The 18,094-nt window shown below is 37.7% G+C and overlaps 1 protein-coding gene across 3 annotated transcripts in view; it reads right to left on the bottom strand.

The window, feature by feature from the left end:
* The window catches only part of CUX1 (cut like homeobox 1), a 380,489-nt gene that overhangs the window by 81,555 nt on the left and 280,840 nt on the right, over positions 1 to 18,094 (bottom strand). For 2 of the 3 annotated variants that reach the window (XM_054008636.1, XM_054008637.1), the window contains exons 19-20: positions 17,090 to 17,255; positions 16,414 to 16,470 (exon numbers count right to left, since the gene is read on the bottom strand). The exons of the other annotated variant lie outside the window; for it this stretch is intronic. In XM_054008636.1, coding sequence (XP_053864611.1) covers positions 16,414 to 16,470; positions 17,090 to 17,255 — 223 coding nt within the window. The remainder of the gene's footprint in view (positions 1 to 16,413; positions 16,471 to 17,089; positions 17,256 to 18,094) is intronic. 3 annotated transcript variants of the gene reach the window in all.

The following is an 18,094-nucleotide window of genomic DNA, read 5'->3' as shown; positions in this document are numbered from 1 at the left end:
TAATCAGTGAAATGATAGCGGCTGAACGTGCAGACAACCGGAATCATTTGAGAAGAGTGATCAGACCCCCTTCATCACTGAAGCTTACAGATGACAGTTGAGATGTCGACATTGTTAACTACCTCACAGTTGATCAAAACAGCCAAGAAAAGAGAGAAACGATCACATTACAAAGATCTGCACAGTTAATCTGGGTCGCATCTGATGCAGCTGGAGCGTGGCTTGTGGAACCAAGCTTGGGAGGGTCCCACTATTCTCCTTGCATATAAACTGTTCATAAATTAGGAAATTCCAAAAGTTAAGGTTTCTACTGCAACCAAGAGTGTGGGATAAGAACATATAAAGCTAAATAAATAAATAAATGTAAAATAAGTCAATATTGCCCATCTGCTTTCTATTTTTGTTTTCTTTCTTAAATGTGAATTAATTATATTATTTTTATAACACAAAAAATTGAAAGCTATCCAATATGGTTGTGTTAATGCTGCAGAAAAATACCTACGTTTCGGAATTTCCTGACCAGTGATAGTTTGATTGCTCAACCGTAATGCTGATATTTATATTTAATTCCTGTGATTTAAGAGAAAAAATAAATACTGCAAAATTGCATTCCGCTCTGAATTGAGAGAATACGACTTGACTCTGGTTGAGCACACTGCAAAGCTGGCTGAGAACAATATATCAACCTCCTCATTATTACATGAACCACAGATTTATGTTCTGTGGTTGTGCATTCCCTAGTGCAGTGGATGAAGCCACAACATGCTGAAAAGTGGGTATTTTTCAATCCAACCTCCACTATGCATTCCTTTCCCTTTTTCTCATCACCAAAGTTCTATAGCAAACCACAGAGTCTGAAGCACTGCTCAGAGCTCTTGCTTTCATTCATCAGTTTTGGTTGTACATTCTACTGGACCTAGTAATGGATTTTTCTGTTCTTCTCTCCCGACTGCTGGATTTTCTGACCCTCGGCAATGTCAGTCTGCCATTTTTCTGTACAGAACTCTACCACATTCTCCAATCCTAAGGTGATAACAGTTCTGAAAAGCTTATTTAATGCATTTCCTCCAGTGTGAGAGTCACTTTCTTCTGGAATTTGAATGTGATACTTAAAAAGTTGGTGGAACAATCAGTATGTCTAAATCAGTAGTTTTCAACCAGGAGCCCACAAACTATGGCTAAGATTTCCAAAGAGGTTTGCACCTCCATTTGTTAAGGGTCAGCACATGAAAAAAAGGTTGAAAATCACTTGTCTAAATGAATTAGATGATGTATAAATTCCTGCTATGATTGAGTGAGGATTTTGGTACTAATGTGTTGGAGTGCATTCCACCAGATCCAAGACACTGCATATCTCTGAAATGTCCTACCTTCATATAGTAATTACTCTGTGGATCTAATTCATAGGTCAGATGCTGCATTTGAAAGAACATTTCTGCAATATCTTTTTAGTTGAGAGTCCCTGTTTGGTCAGGGATTGGGTCTACTTGTTCATCACCTAAAGTGGGGAATGACAGAGGCAATGGTCGGAAATGAGAACTACAGCCATTTACAAAGAACCACCACAGCTAGTACAGATGATTGCTATGTTGAATCACATTATCCTTCCCCACAGTTTCTGAATATTACAATGGATTCTGATTTAGTGGAAGGAACTGAGTGTCAGGTGGATCTGTGTTGGGCACACACACAGAGATATATGTCCAATGGATACTCTCAACAAGAACGTCCTGAGCATTAGCACCAAATGTATACGTTCTTCATGGACAGTGTTATATGAGATATCAATGACTATCATGAATGATTAGAAGATACTATTACAGCCAAACTTTGATTATTTGAATCTCAATTAACTAAACTAAACTTCCCATTCCTCCAAAGGTCAGATGTACCATTTTAAGACGGAGTGGATGATTGGGGGAGCCAGCCCAGCAAGCTCTGAAGTCTCTTCAGAGTCTTATACCCTGAAGTCCTGCTGAACCTGCAGGTTTTAAGTCTCACTTCAGGTAAAAGGACAAGTGGATCTGAATCTTACTTTCACTGCTTTTACATGGGTCTAACTCCATTGAATTCAATGGACTTATTCTGGATTTACAGTGATGTAAAATAAGAATTAGACCTATTGTGCATAAGTCTTCAAAGTTTGCTGAACTCACTCCCACACATTGTCTGAAAAGTGTGGGCATGCTTGAAATTTACATAAACCTGGGATTCTCTTGTACCTGCTCAAAGGAAGGATTTCCCTTTTTCTTCGTGTTGGCTATGCAGGGGATTATATCCTACAATTGCAGGAGGCTGGATGGGATAATCTAACAGATTTGTGATGTATGTTATTTTGATTCTTTCAACTACAAGTAGCTTTTACAGCAGCACGTCCTCAACTGCCCTAGCTGTGCACTAACACTGCCCAGATCTACAGAAGATAGCCAACAGGAGGTTCATCCTGGAGAGGAACAGAACTAGGTTAGAACAACACAGATACTGGTGTTCAGAGACTTGCAGGTAGTGCTTGACTTGACTAGTTACAAACTCTTTAGAATAGCATGGACTTTAGCATGACTGGATGAGGGGAAAGCAGAGGATGTGTTATTCCTTGACTTTAGCAAAGCTTTTGATACTGTCTCCCACAGTATTCTTGCCACCAAGTTAAAGAAGTATGGGCTGGATGAATGGACTGTAAGGTGGATAGAAAGCTGGCTAGATCATCAGGCTCAATGGGTAGTGATCAATGGCTCCATGTCTAGTTGGCAGCCGATGGCAGGGATGATTTAGTTGGGAATTGGTCCTGCTTTGAGCAGGGGGTTGGACTAGATGACCTCCTGAGGTCCCTTCCGACCCTGATATTCTATGACTGAGATACTAGGCATGGAAGTATCCCCTCCAAAAGAGGTAAATGGATGATGGTGCAGTGTTAAAACACTAGGTGATGGATGCAACCTTGTCAATCCCAGAAGCATGAAATTCTAGAAGGTGACATATCCTGGTGGGATGTCTACAACATGGCTCCTTAAACAGAATTGTTTGTATTTCTTTTGAGAACTATGGATCCCAGGAAGCACCAAACATTTTGATTCAAGCTACGCTCTAATTTCTACAGGCATGGCAACAAGTAGTTTCCTTCCCTTTTGTCCTTTTGCCAAGACAACATAATCCAAAGCCTTTTGGTAGCACAAGAGCGATCTGGACCAAAATCATCTGAGTTCTCAGAGCAAAATAAAAATTGACTGTATCGAGACTTTTTCTGTGGCACATTTGACTTCCAGAAAGAAGTACTCAGTCCTGTATTAGCTCAACAATAATGGAGTGAATAAGTGGTTGAATGTGTGTTACTGCCAAAAGACTGATGGTGAATAAAGTACAAAACATGGAGATGTTGGGGGAAAGACCATCTGAAACACAGAAGCTATTCAGGGGCCTCTAAAAGGATTGAGAAAAATATTATATTCTGAAGGCAGCAGGCAGACAACAGCTGCCTTAAGTTTTAGACAGAAGTGGATTGAAAAAGCAGATCCACTATAATTTTCAGAGACAAATCTCTGCAGTTTATCCAATCCACTATTTAAATTTCAGTACACAGCCCTCTATATACAGTAATAACCTAAATTCCATTTAGTGTTCATTTGAGCAGTCAGGATAAAGTCATTTCTTATTATCTCCCCACTGTGTAAAAAACAGCTTGAAGGTAGGAAGTCAGCAAGCATTTTCACCAAAAAGTAATTATTGTAAGTGACATTTTTACTGCTGGCATGCCATAAGGCGAACTGTGCATTTGGAAGGACAAGTTGCTGAAACAAAATGACAGGGTACTCTGTGACATTCGACAATAACCCAAACATTATTTAACTGGCGGTTGGTTTGATGCACCACTTTTCATAATGTCCATAGCTCAGGCTTCAGGTCCATACCAAACTAGTCATATTCAAGTTACTTATAAATAAATCAGAACAACAACATAGGGAACATAGCAGGGGGAAGATACAATACTCTAGTTATTTCTTCTATGGCAAATTATTATAGAAGAGGAATACAGATAAATATCAACAAAGGATTCTCTCACCACCTCCCAGAAGAGCATTTGATATCTGAGAGCCTGTTTTTACCCACAGGTGAGTTGATGGGCAACAAACAGATTTGGACAGGTTGCCCAAGATCAAAGTGGCTCACACTGAGACTGGATTAGCTCCTAGTTTTTCCTGTCTAATTATTAGTTTGTATAATCTCTCCATTTTAAAGATTAAAAACCAGAGTATGTTGGGCCTACTCTCACTGATGTATCTTTAGGGCCTTGTCCATTTCCAAGTGAAGTCAACTGCAAGATTCCCACTGAGTTATGCATTCACTTTTCTGGCATCTGAAAATTTCATGCAGAATTTAGTCTCCATTTTTCTACACTGTGATTTTAACTTCTGCATAAGAGTTTATGTCTTCACAGGCTCTTCTAAAACACAGTAATGAGCTTTTTGTGCACCACTGGTGAAATGAAACACAAGTTTGATCTACGTGAGTAATAAATCAGCTAAGCATTTGTGGCACAATACTACAGTAAAGCCCTCTTATGACTAATAGTACTGATCTATGAATACTGAATATTTTCTCGGAGGTAGTGTTTTAATGGGTTTGTTTTCAATGAGTGAACCTTGCCTATTTGCACATTAATATGGCTTATGAAAATAAGCCACCTCTCCAGAGGCTACATGTGCGAGAGAGACACATACAATAATGTAAAGCAAGTATGTGTATAAATTCATGGTAGTGAATGCCAGCTATTGTTAAGATTATAGATTTCCCTGGATGATTGTTGTGTGGTGGTGGTGGTGGTGTTTACTGCCAATGTTATAACTGAAAAAAACTCTTATGTCTGAAACTTTCCAGGCTTGGTCTTGCCTCAGAGGTGAATTTTTGTGGGTGATAAAAAAAATCTGAAAAAAAAAAATCCCTTCAGCCATTTTTGTGCGTTTTTAAAAGAAAAAAAATCAATTTAATTCCTTTAACCAATAATTCAGAAGTTACTTAATGAAAACAAAAAAGCCTAGGCTCGTCATGTGGCTGCTACTTCATCGTCTTTACATTCTGGGAACAAAAATGAAAAACAAAGGCCCCTGCCCTGCAAATACTCATGCTCATGAATGTGTCTAAGGTTACACATGTGCAGAAATGTTTGCAGAATTAGGGCCAAAGGTTGTGACCACTTGAATAAAATTACTTCTGAGCATCGGCAAGGGATTATACGAACTCGCCACAATTTTATGCTGCATTTTCCACAATTTTATGCTCGTTCCACACTTACATTTATATGTTTTCAGCTGCGGTCACCTGAAAACCAGAAATATGTAGCAAAACTAGATGGAGTTCAGAAAAGAGCAACCAAAATGGCAGCTGAAGAGCCTGACATAGGGTGGGCTTTTAATGGGAGTTGGGCATCTAACTTGATTACATACTTTTGAAAATTCAACCCAATATTAAAATAGTGCCCAATATTATGTTTGCTAGTAGTGGTGCAGTTCCCAGTGAGTTAGCAGTGGTAAAGGCCCTAGTGTAGATCAGGTGCAGGCAGTTTTAAATATAGTATTTCAAGAGCAGAGAAGAAAGTGTCACTTCCTTGGTCTCTATCATAGCACCTCTATCTATATATAGTCCCAAACTGCCTTAATTTATAATGTGATAGGGTAGCAAAGATGTCAGTTAGGCCAGTGCTCAGTCTAAACAAATATTTTTATCATTGTCTAGCACTGGTACTGGCAAACAGTGAGAAAAGTTCAAGTTTATGTCTAGACTGCCCCACAGTTCAGACTACACAACGTGCAGAAAGGTGCTCCACTGTTACTCCCCGAGTGAATGCTGTGGGTGCAAACTAAAAGGTGCCTAGTTTGTATTAATGTAGTCCTGTTTAAAGAGGACTAGGTTAATGTGAAGTAGGTACCTTTTAGTTCACGCTTGCAGGATCCACAGGAGGGAGTTGGTGTGCACTGCTGTTCACTTACAGATCGCTTATCTAACTGGCTAAAGAATGCTTTGTCCACCCTATGACTTTAAATCAAATTTATAACCAGCCAGAAACATACTTGGCTCCAAACATGATGTGTGTCCACACGCAGCATGGATAATATTTTGTTAGCAACTACAGCAGTTAACAGTGTTTTATCCTTACCAGAGGCCTAGGCTGACACATGGTTGCCTTCTTGTGTAACTGGTTCTTCAATGTATTTTGCTGTGGTGGCTATTCCTGTGCTAGTCTTCTGTTTCTCAAAACCTCTGTGAGTGTGTCTTCTAGGCAATCTATGCACTATGGTGTTGCTGCCCAGGTGTTCCTGATGTGCTGATGCAAAGAGTTATGCAGCACAGTAAGAATTAATATGCAAACATGGCTGTGAGGGAAGAGATACTGCACTATTGACATAAACCAAAACATATAATATGTAACAAGTTAAGAGGACTGGGCCTCTAACTGGGTACAAAGTTACACTTGTAACTGCAGAGTTGAGGGGTCCTAAAGAGAACACACCTCTACCCCGATATAACGCGACCTGATATAACATGAATTCGGATATAACGTGGTAAAGCAGTGTTCCGGGGGGGGTGGAGGGGTGCAGCTGCGCACTCCGGTAGATCAAAGCAAGTTCAATATAACGCCGTTTCACCTATAACGCGGTAAGGTTTTTTGGCTCCCGAGGACAGCGTTATATCGAGGTAGAGGTGTATCTGTAATCACCAATGATGGGCACTGTGAACATCAAGGATGTAGAGAATTACAGTATTTAAGCTTGTACTAATAAGGGCATAACTAGAGGTAATGGGACAAAATTAAGAAAAAAGAAATTTAGGCTACCAGGAAAAGCTTCTTGGCAGTGCTATTAGCCTGTGGAACACTCCTGAACTGGTCCAGGAATGGACTAGATGATCATTACATTAATGCACTTTTTGAAAAACAGGGATGAAAACTGAGGGTTTGTGTTAGCATATAGACAATCACAGTTTCTAGAATCACAGCTGAGATAATTTTAGAAGATTATTTTTAAGTTAATTATATAAATTAAAATTCGATTTAACACTCGCATCCTGGCAGGTTTTTCAGACACCTTCGTACACCACCAAACACTTTTTAAAAACCTGATTTTTTCTGTGTTACCATAGCTCACTACTTCTTCAGAAATCCATATTGATTTAAGAATACAGTAACTGTTAGAAATTATCTTCAGTAACCTTATTACTAAAGCAGCTTGTATGTAGGAACAGTTTTATTAATGAGTTCCTGAAGATTAAACAAATATCTGTCATAAAAACATCCTACCAAGATGCCAATAACAAAACTTGTGTTTAAACTGCCTTATTGTAAGCAAAGATTAATCATTATATGACAATAATTTTTCACCAATTCAATGCTTCTAAGAGGTCCTAACTTAGTTATTATTGTAACATCTTTGCTGATGCTCCAGCCGATGACCAGGTGGTTAGAGACTAGAACTCAACGTGTTATCACCATCATATCCGCTTGATCCTCTCTCCACCTCAAGCTTCTTAACAAACTTAGATAGAGTATGCAGGTGCTTCTATGAACGTGTTCAGTGTCTTAACCTCGTTTGCCCCTAGACATATAGCTTAAACCAGGAGCAACAGCATCCATATGTCCAGTGTACATCCTGTTCTGTATTGAAGAATATTCCCCCCCCCCCACTAAACAATGTGGACATTCATTTGCTAGGGGCAAGATACTTGAGGGGCTAATATCTGGATTCTTTTTCTCATAAGAAAGGCCAACCCATCACCAGTCATATATGTTGGTATAGAAGATTGCTATTCATCTTTACAGAAAACGGCTGAATGGACTGTCCCTGCGTGTTACTGTACTAAATGCAAAACCGTTCTGGAGGAGTACTGGCTAAAGTACTGAAAGAAAATGCCATTTACATTATACGCAACAATATTATAAAAGCTATTAAGGTACATTATTTTACACATCCTCATAATCTCTCCATACTGCTTTACTTAATTTGTGATAAAATTGTTGAGAAAGGGTACTTAATGTAGGACAGTCAGTAAAAGTAATTTATCATCTTCCCGCTTCGGTGCTCACGTTATCAGCGAACTCATTTTCTGCATTCATCATGCAATCAGCCTATTATTTGCATATTAATCAGGCAGTGGACCATGAAAGAGCTGCATCCCAGCCAAATGCTGCACTATCTCAGGAGGAACACTCAGTAATTATCATACATCAGTGTTATGATGTGGTAATTGATTATAACATCTTTCTGTTGCCTCTGGGGAGTCCCACTGCTAACCCAGCTTCAGGCATTCTGTGCAGATTTTCTCTCTGAAAATTAGAGAAACCATTGCTGTCCTTTTACTACATTTTTTTTACCTTTACAATATGCAGTTTTAGAGCATTTCCAAGTTACCTTTAAAACAAACCAAAAACAAAAAACCTTCACAAGAAAAAATAACGGTCTCAAAACAGGAGATTAAAAACACAATTGTGTTCATTCCTGCTCATCCTCTCTCTCTCAAGGTCTTATGGATTTTTAGGTGCTGATCTTGCTTACGTAATACCAGTAAACAAAACAAAATGTTGCAACTTCAATAGATTGTAACTGTGAAGTTTGTACAAAGACAGTTTAGCTGCTTTATTTAGGTACCAAATAACAGGCTAATTTTGGTCCTCTTGTAAAGGACAAATGAAACATCTGCCAGTTCCAACTTACTCTATTTTTAGGATACAAGTTCCAAAAGAGAAAAGGAGAGAAAAAAATTTAAAACAAAACTGAAGTTACACTGAGGCTAAACTAATTATTTGTTCATCTGTGTGAAAATATGGAGAGTGGGAAGGGGGCAGTTTCCATCACCTTTACACATCCCAGTATTTCCTTAGAAAGCAAAGGTGTAAAAGAGGGTGCTGGGGTGGAAGAAATATCTGAGAGGTGGATCTGATGAAGTTTTTTAGGAGAAGGAAGCAGCTAGGGTATGTTTTATAATGTTAGGATAGGGGAAGGAGAAGTGGAAGGAACAAATAGCAAAGATAAATTTTGTTTAAAAAGGAGTATTTTTATCATTGACCCAGTGTCTGATGGGAGATGTGCAGAGTACTGATGTCCAAAGGAATTTTGCTGGTGCTCTGCATCTCTCAGGCTCATGCCTTTAAAATGCTTCAAATGGTGCTGATGTTATTCTGGATGTAGAATACACTTCTTAAAGAGGGACACAGGGTTTCAAATACTGTTTTTTTAAGAAACAAATTTCCTTAAATGTATTATTAGTACCATCTTTGATCATTAAAACTGTAAGAATTTTAAATATCAAATTCACTTTATTGATATTCTTTATTTAATTTTTGCATTTCACTCAGCTTGGACAATGAAAATAGACCAGTCAGTTTCAGTTTTCTTTATACTTGATTTCTAATCTATTTAACTTTCTGGCTCCCACACAGTAACATTGTATTTCAACATTTGCTCTGTAGGGGAACGATGACCTAGAAGGGAAACTGTTTCCATCAGAATTAAAATAATCATAGGAACAATCTTCTGGATGATTATTTACAAATTAAAAAAATCTCAAATATCTATCAAATTAGATTTGACACATACATCTTTCCTTTTCTTCCTCTCCACTGAAACAAAAGGGACAGCCACAAGGTAACTTGGAGGATATTTAATTTTCCAGTAATTTTGAGTTTTCTTTTCTTGGAAATGATCTTACATATTTATCAACCAAACACACAGCTCTTTATAATCTAAACATGATTTAATTACTTGTCAGAGGTATAATCTGTTACTTTCCAGCACAGAATGTTTACTTCATGTTAAGACTAGTTCCTGGGAAACATACCTGCTTTAAAGCTGTATCCTCATTATGGATTGGAAGCAATGACCTGTACATTTGGAGCATACACTTTTTATTCAGTAACTCAGGAAGGAAACAGTCCATTATCTGTTTTATGCAGCCAAAACAAGGTAATTCTCATCCACCTCAACAACATTTTACTAAATTGCCAAGCAACCTAAAGTTGTAGTTTGCCTGTATACATGATCATAGCCAAAGGGGGTGAAATAGATTAATACCCTCTTTCCCCCGATAAGCACTCTTATGTGACCAATCCCAGAAGCCAAACCCTTGTAGCTTCCTATGAAGAGACATGTGCCTCACTTCCCTCCAAGCAACCAAAAACCCAACATGACTCCTCGCCAGCAGACAAACCCTCCCATCACTAAGAGACAAATGCCTGACCCCTAGTGATAAGTACCTTTCCTGACCTCTTTTGCAGCTGCCAAGCCCTCCAGACTCCCTCTCAATACAGAGGAAGGTGCCTGACCCTTCTTCTCAGCTGCCAAATCACCCAGAGCCCTATCTACCCCCTCTCCCCCCAAGCTGTCAGACCTTCCAGCACCACAACACAAATGCTAAGGCATCCTTTATGTCAATGCTGCTTGCTGATTTAGGGTCAGTTACTCTTACATTCTGGTTTTCAAAACATGAAATCATTCTTTCATACCCAACTCCTCCTGGAGCTAGCAGCTGGTTGTAGAATCCACAGACTGTTTGTAATGAGGGAGGGTCAGAGGATTCAGGCTCTCTTATGACAGGGGGAAGATCCCCTCCAAAAAAAGGGATGAATGGGGAAAAAACATTGATGAATGATTAAGAATATAAAGAAATTGAGAGAAATGAGTGTCTGAAGTCTATCATATTTAACAGACCAGATCTTCACTCTGAACTAAGCTTGGAAAGAATATGCATCATGGAGGTTACATGGTTTGGTTGATCTTAAAATACATTTGATCTAATGAATTATAGCAAACTATTCCAGAAGCAAAGATTTCATCAACAATTTTGGACTATTGCAATCCCTTAAATAAGGAACTGTAAGCACTATGCTGATCTAGAAAAATCTCAGTGCACTGACATATTGTGCTAATTGGTACTTTTCCATAACTGCTTGATAAAAATAGCAGTGGTTACAGTACAACTAATTAAACTTTTCATCTTCAAGCTTTATACATATTCATTAATTACGAGAAGCATCCTGTAAAGTAGGTATTATCTCAATTTTTACAAATGGAGAAACTGAGGCAGACAGCCTATATGACTTGCCCAAGTTTACTGAGGGAATCCGTGACAGAGACAACTACTAGAATGCCTGAGTTCCTGGCTCGCAGTCTTGTGCTCAGACCATAGGACAGTGGATTTATGGAATCCACACAGCCTGACCAAAACATAGGTTGCACTGGATTGTGTGCAGAACTTCTAAAAATGAAGATATAGACCCATATTAACTAGTTAAAATAAATTAAGATCAGCTTCAGGGTATTGCATGAGTTCCCTTTCCTCCACTTGAATAGGGAAAGAATGTCACCTAGTTACTACATTACATCTACAATGAATCTTTCCTTATAATGTTGGTGCTCATACTTACAGATTTTAGAATGCCAAACACACTTTTATACCTGTAAGGTAGGGACCACAAAGAGGAGGGAATTGTGTTGCGGAAGTTTTGATCATTGTTTGCTTAGTGCATGTGGACCCAAAATAAAAATGAGTGGGAAAGGGCTTTAAACAGGAGAAATTCTAGAATAACGTGCATAAAAAAAAAAAAAAAGATTAACATGTGTATGATAAAGGCATCTCCTATGCTAAAGGGTCTATGAAAAAGAATAGCGGTAGAGTTTCAATAAAATTAATTATTTACTAAGCATCAATAATACACACACAGTACTATTGATACACAAAACAGATTGTGATAAAAGAACAGTTCTAGAAAAGAAACATGAAACTAATGTTCTAGCAATGCTGTCCCTATTATACTAAGATTCAACTTTAATACCGACTTTGCACTGCATTTTAAGGTCCCAATAAAGTGCATTGGACAGTGATTCTCCTTGCTTTACTGATACTAGAAAAGTTACCAGGAAGGTTTTCACGGTCCAAATTATCAAGGAAATAGCACAGAATTTAATCACACACATAAGATAGACAGACTATAGCAGCTGCCCCTGTGAGGTGCCAGTTGATATCCTACTGCTGCAACCTCAGTATGCACAAGTGATGTGGAAACTTAACCAATTCGCCTATTAAAATTACATTTTAGAGTTAGCACAAGGGGCTTGATTCTGTTGAATTATCCATACAGCTTTAAGTAACTAACTAAAAAATTCTATTCTGGTCTGGCTCACACTGATAATAATGGCAGTAATATTTTAGCCCCTTTAACCAAAGTTTAAAATAAGTAATTGAATTTAACCTACTTGCGTAAGGAATTCCATTAGTCTCATGATTCTTAGATCAAGAGATCACCCTTTCTTCTCCATCTTACTGGCCATAAAGTCATATTCATCAGAATCATTTCAAACCATGAGCAACTTTGTTAACCGAGAATGCATTCTCACAGAATCCAGTATCTCTTGCTACAGGGAGTTATTCGCCTGTTTCACAGATGATAAAATCCAAATCTGAGATGGTCTCAGGAGCAGAGGAACCAATGTCCATGTATATTAGCACATGGTTCGAATTATCAAAGTTCTCAATAGATTGGTCTGAGCTAACTACTGGAACACCTCCTGTAACAGTTGTGCTCCTCTGGAGCTACAAAGCCATGCACAATAAAGGTAAGAATCATGAGAAATGGGGATAGAGCTTTTTTCATGACCAACTTGAGGCTATCAAACTCCTTTCCTCAAGAGATCGGAATCTCACTGCATCCAGAACAAAAGAGTAACACTCATATCTTTGCCTTAGTTTTCTCACAACAGTAATTAAAACAAGACCGAAAACAATATCTAACAACTCTTGTTGCTGTGTAATAGGGAGATTGACCCAATCCACAATTAACTACCTGTTAGCTTCTGTTATTGAAAGATAACACTGTGATGAGCATGGTATGAATAGAGATAGACAGATCAGATATCTGGCTTTCTTGTCATTCTGCAATGCATGTACTACTATCACATCTGGAGCATACTTTATACTTGTCTTCGGATTTTTCCGTACTTCTTTCCCAAGGGATGATAAAGATTAATCATCCCTTGTTGTTACACATTTTTTTATTTTGAAAAGAAAGGTTTTATGTAATATTTCAGTAGATCTAAATACAATAGATCTTTGGTTTTTAACTCACTAGGTGATGTGCAATTATCTCAAGCAAGATTTTGATTTAAAAAACAAGCTTTAATTAGAGCTCCCCATTTTATGCAGCTATAATCCTTTCTTCAATTCCCATGAGCATTACTACTGCTAAGCAGCATGAAGTTAGGAATGATGGATGATACTCAGAAAGGAAGACAAACAAAAGGGAAATTCAAAATCCCCTGAGATCACCCGCAGCTGTACTGACAAACGAAGATTTCCACATTAGGTCAAAAGAAGACCCTAACAGAAACACATATCAAAAAGACATGCAAGTCTTTAATGTAGTATATGTACTATATGACCTTCACAAAGGATAAATACAGAAGTGAATTAAAAATTCAACGTTCTTGGGAATATCAAGGCAATCAACGGAATTGGTACATAATACCACGGTATCTTTTTTTGTTAAAGTTTTACAGACATTCAGTAAAGAAAGTAACTCAAAAAATCCAAATAAAACCAATACAGGAGCTGCATACAAGTGTTCAAAACACTCAATCATATACACATGTCCTAATATATATTGCAACTCTCTAATTGGGGGGAGGGATAGCTCAGTGGTTTGAGCATTGGCCTGCTAAACCCAGGGTTGTGAGTTCAATCCTTGAGGGGGCCACTTAGGGATCTGGGACAAAATCAGTACTTGGTCCTGCTAGTGTAGGCAGGGGGCTGGACTCAATGACCTTTCAAGGTCCCTTCCAGTTCTAGGAGATGGGATATCTCCATTATTCTCAATTCTAATCTAGCTTTGACCATCAAAAATGCAACTAAATAAGGGCCAAATTCACTGAAAAAAAGAAAAAGAAACATGCTGATGCAGTTGGGTGACATTAATTTAGAATTTTTTTCCATATGATTTGGTCCATGTTGTTGACACATACCTCATTAAAAAGACAGATTTACCCAAAGGCAGAAAGATACATGAAGAAAATGTAAGAAAGAACATACTGATTTTCTTTTCCACCACTGGAAGTATAGATACCATTAGTGTGTAAAACTTATTCAGTAGAATCTGCGCAAGGATCTTCTGATTACTAGCCTGATGCTTAAAACTCACAGACACAGAATACAGAAGAGTATCAGATTACAGTCTGGTGTCAGAGGCTATTCTTGAAAATACTTAAATGTATTAAAGGTTTGGACCCTTTTTTGTTTATTTATGATATAAGATCATAAATCTATATGGTTGTGTATCATACAGAGAAGTCCTGAATGTTTAAAAAAAGTTGCATTCTCCTTGATTTTTACTTTAGATATGTCTTTGTCTTCACTGGTTTTGCTGGAAAACTCCTTGAAGGACAGTCAAATTGGAGTTGAAGCATTTACAGCCCTCAAGTATAGGGGTGGGTTTTTGAATCTTTCACAAACACAGCTTTTCTACCAACTGTTTGCCAGGCATTTGAATTAAAATATAGGTGGCAACAAAAACTATCATCAGACTATCTGTCCCCTCTCAACTGATCATGCTTCAATCTCCTATGATGTCATAAGTCTATTAGTTCTACCAAGTATAAAAGGGAAAACAAGAAATGAACTTCTAATTCTAAAAATAAACAATTTTATTCGTGTATTTATTTTTAATCATAAAAAGAAAGAAATGGACACAATTCCATTTTCCCCCTCATTTGCAGGTCACCTTTAAGGCAAAAATAAGGGGTGGTAATCAATAATATGCTCCATTCAGCTAATAAAAACTTAGCACATTGCAAAATATTAGCTCAAGGGCAGTAACTGACAGACTAGGTGGAGATGTGGAGCAGTGGAGCAGAACCTCACACTAACTCATCTAAACTTCCTGAAGGAAATAACTGTTAGCTACTAGCTAGCCTCCTGGGAACCCATACGTTGATCAGATTCCAACACTGTAGGTCAGTATTTCAACCCTTTCTTAATTACTGTTAGGGACCAGAAAAATGATTAACAATAATAATATAGCCTTTTCCCCCTACCCTCCCATTTGAAACCTTACTAGTTTTAAATGATCTGTTAGAAAATATCATAAATACATTTATGTTTTCTTAATTATTTCTATATATATTTAAATTAGAATAGTGACCGTCTGGTGTTGGATGAATGCTACAGAAAAGTAGCTATTGCATACTGTCATGAGCAGCAGCGTAAAAATGCCTCAGGAAATTTACATGTTCTTTAAATGCTTGTAGGTAAGTAACAATAGCTCTGTGATTGCAAAGACTGTTTCTAATTTTATTCATGAAGATTTTATTTTCATGGTTGGTTTTAATGCTGACATTTTGCCTTTATTCATTCTATTTTCATCTAACTCCTGGGGAAATTTTAGAGAATTTCTCAATATGAGAAATAAATAAGTTTAGAACCACAATTGAGGGTGAAAAAAATATACCAACAAATAAGGCAGTTGGGGTATGTAGATCATATTGCAAATGAAACACTTCTGTTTTACAGCCGAATACATCTCACTGTAAGAGTCTCACAGTAAGGAAAATGGTGGAAACCCCATTATTTAGGACATTTAACCGGAACTGGACAAATTATTAGAAAAAGGTGCTGTGTTACAATTGCAAGGAGATGGGCAAGATGACCTAACAGTCCTTCCTTTCCATTCTGAATTGCTGTAATTCTCGCGTTTATAGCACCCAATCATCTTGCAACCACAGAACACAAGTGTTTCTCTAGCCTGGAATACAGTATAAATGGCTTACATCAGTTAACTGTATCACTGGTTAAATAGTGTGCGTGGGTAGAGTTTGGTATCTAACAGCAGGAAAACAGCTGCTTTATACTTGGGCTCCCTACTGTAATGGTCATCCTCAGAAACATCTTTAAGCAATTCACTTGCATTTTTCACAAATCTCTGTTGTGTTTTAGTGAAGGGGTGGGAGGGTGAGCTGCATATTTAGCAATCTTCTTCAACTTTAAATTAGAAAAGCTGGTTTAGAACCACAACTGAGGGTGAAAAAAAAAAGATACCAACAAATAAGGCAGTTGAGGTATGTAGATCATATTACAAATGAAACACTTCTGTTTTACAGCCACTGTCACATGTCAAATTGATAAACTATGGTAAAAAATAATACAGAGCAAATGATCTCAGATCATAGTCTTTCAGTCTAATGTATCCTGTTAAATGCTTGCATTTTCAAGATCTGCCATAGCAACACAGAGGGGATAAGGAATTAACTGTTAATAAAAACCCTGAAGGTGCTCCTGCATGCTATAACAACAAAACACAAGAATCCTTTGGGCATCAAGGCAGCAGCAATAGAATAAAATGTAGTGAATTACTGTACAGCAAAGCATTTGAAGCCAGTTGATTACCTGAGCTTGCACATCCCTGCTGTAGGGAATCCTGCAGTGATGTCACTGAGTGGAGGACTAAAGAAGAGAGAACAGTAAAAATCAGGGAACAATAAAGGAGACTCCCAATTCACCAAACCAGGCAACAACTCCAATTCTAAACAGATTTAACAATTAGTCAAATGTTGATCTCAGTTACAACCAAGTGAGGACAAAATCTGTCTTGGTATTACTAAAAACAACAACTAGATATTTGGTACTTCTAAACAGCGTAATAAAAACAATGGTAAAAAACAGAATTACAACCACTCTTTAAAACTTAATTCTTTTATCTGGTTACAGGAATCAAAATTCTTCAGAGAACTTTAGAAATATCTTCCCCAACACATAATTCCTATTAAAATGTGACTTTCACATTTTTCTAGCTCTTTATCCAAAGTTGCTTGATTTATATGCTTTTATGCATAAACACCGCTATTTTAATTATTAACTCATCATCTCCTGCTTAGGAATTAAGCGGAAACTAATCCTTCTGCGTAAAATCCAGGTGAGTCCCTTAACAACAAGTTGTGAAGTCGAGATGGGCAATTCTACTTATACAAATGGCAGAGCTAACTTAAGAAAAAACTCTCCCTTACTGAAATTTAAAAATAATTCCTCTCCTTCAATGCAAACAACATAGTGGAATTTTAATTACCTTGTCCTTGTTGCTGCCCTTGTGCAGGCAGGACACACTGTCCCAGTTCCCCATTCAACCAGAGCTGCATACGAATAAATGGTTCTCGGCCTTTTTGCGTCAATTTACTCCATGGCTTTGGCCTGGAGAGCATGTCACTGACACTCCCTTGGGACAGGCCCAACACCTGAAATGAAACAACCAAGAATGGCATATTAGCATATTTAATTTAGGGGTGGGTAACTTTTGTGATATACTTACCACTGGCATATTGCTCATGTCATGTGTGTATTAATCATTAACCAGAAAGCACAGGGGTAGCTTTAATTACATATGCATATTTTATAAGTAAATGGAAATGTTTTTGTGTGTGTAAATATTGAGTTCAGGAAGGAGTAGGCGTTTTTCCTGCAAGAGCAAACACCTACAAGAGCACAGGGAGCTGCATAATACACTGTATGATGTAATGTCATCAGTACTAACTGGAGAATCACAGAGACCTGGTCCTAGCAGGTAAATAAAAACAGGAAACCACTTTTATGTATTTTGTTTTATAATAAACATACTTGAAACTTTCAGATTTACCCATCAATTGTGCTAATCATTTAAATCTTTAACAGCTTCGTTTTGTACACGTTCGCTCATCTTTAACAATGAATTGCAACTGTACACAATAGTTTGAGAGAGGAAGTGAATATTGTCATACTGTAGCCAATTAAAACTACAGGAGGAATGTAGATAGGCAGAATGTAATTAGCTGACCTGAAATTCAGCCGGGACACTTGAGTTTAACATCCATTGTTTTAAGAAAGCGCCATAGAATATCTAATGACCCCAAGTGGTCAAGCTGTTAGTTTTATGTCTTATTTGAAACATGGTACTTGTAGTAGCATAATGTATGTAGTATCCTGCTGTGTCATTGATTCAGTACCGAATCAGAGGGAATAATGCCACCTACTGAATCACCAACACCACTTCCTGTAGCTTTAGATGCTCCTTGGTGTCTTCCATCTAAGTAATGACTCT

The sequence above is a fragment of the Malaclemys terrapin genome, chromosome 18, assembly GCF_027887155.1.
Source record: "Malaclemys terrapin pileata isolate rMalTer1 chromosome 18, rMalTer1.hap1, whole genome shotgun sequence".
Classification (NCBI taxonomy): domain Eukaryota; kingdom Metazoa; phylum Chordata; order Testudines; family Emydidae; genus Malaclemys; species Malaclemys terrapin.
The sequence above is the reverse complement of the archived record's forward strand: the minus strand, read 5'-3'. Positions and strand labels throughout refer to the sequence as shown.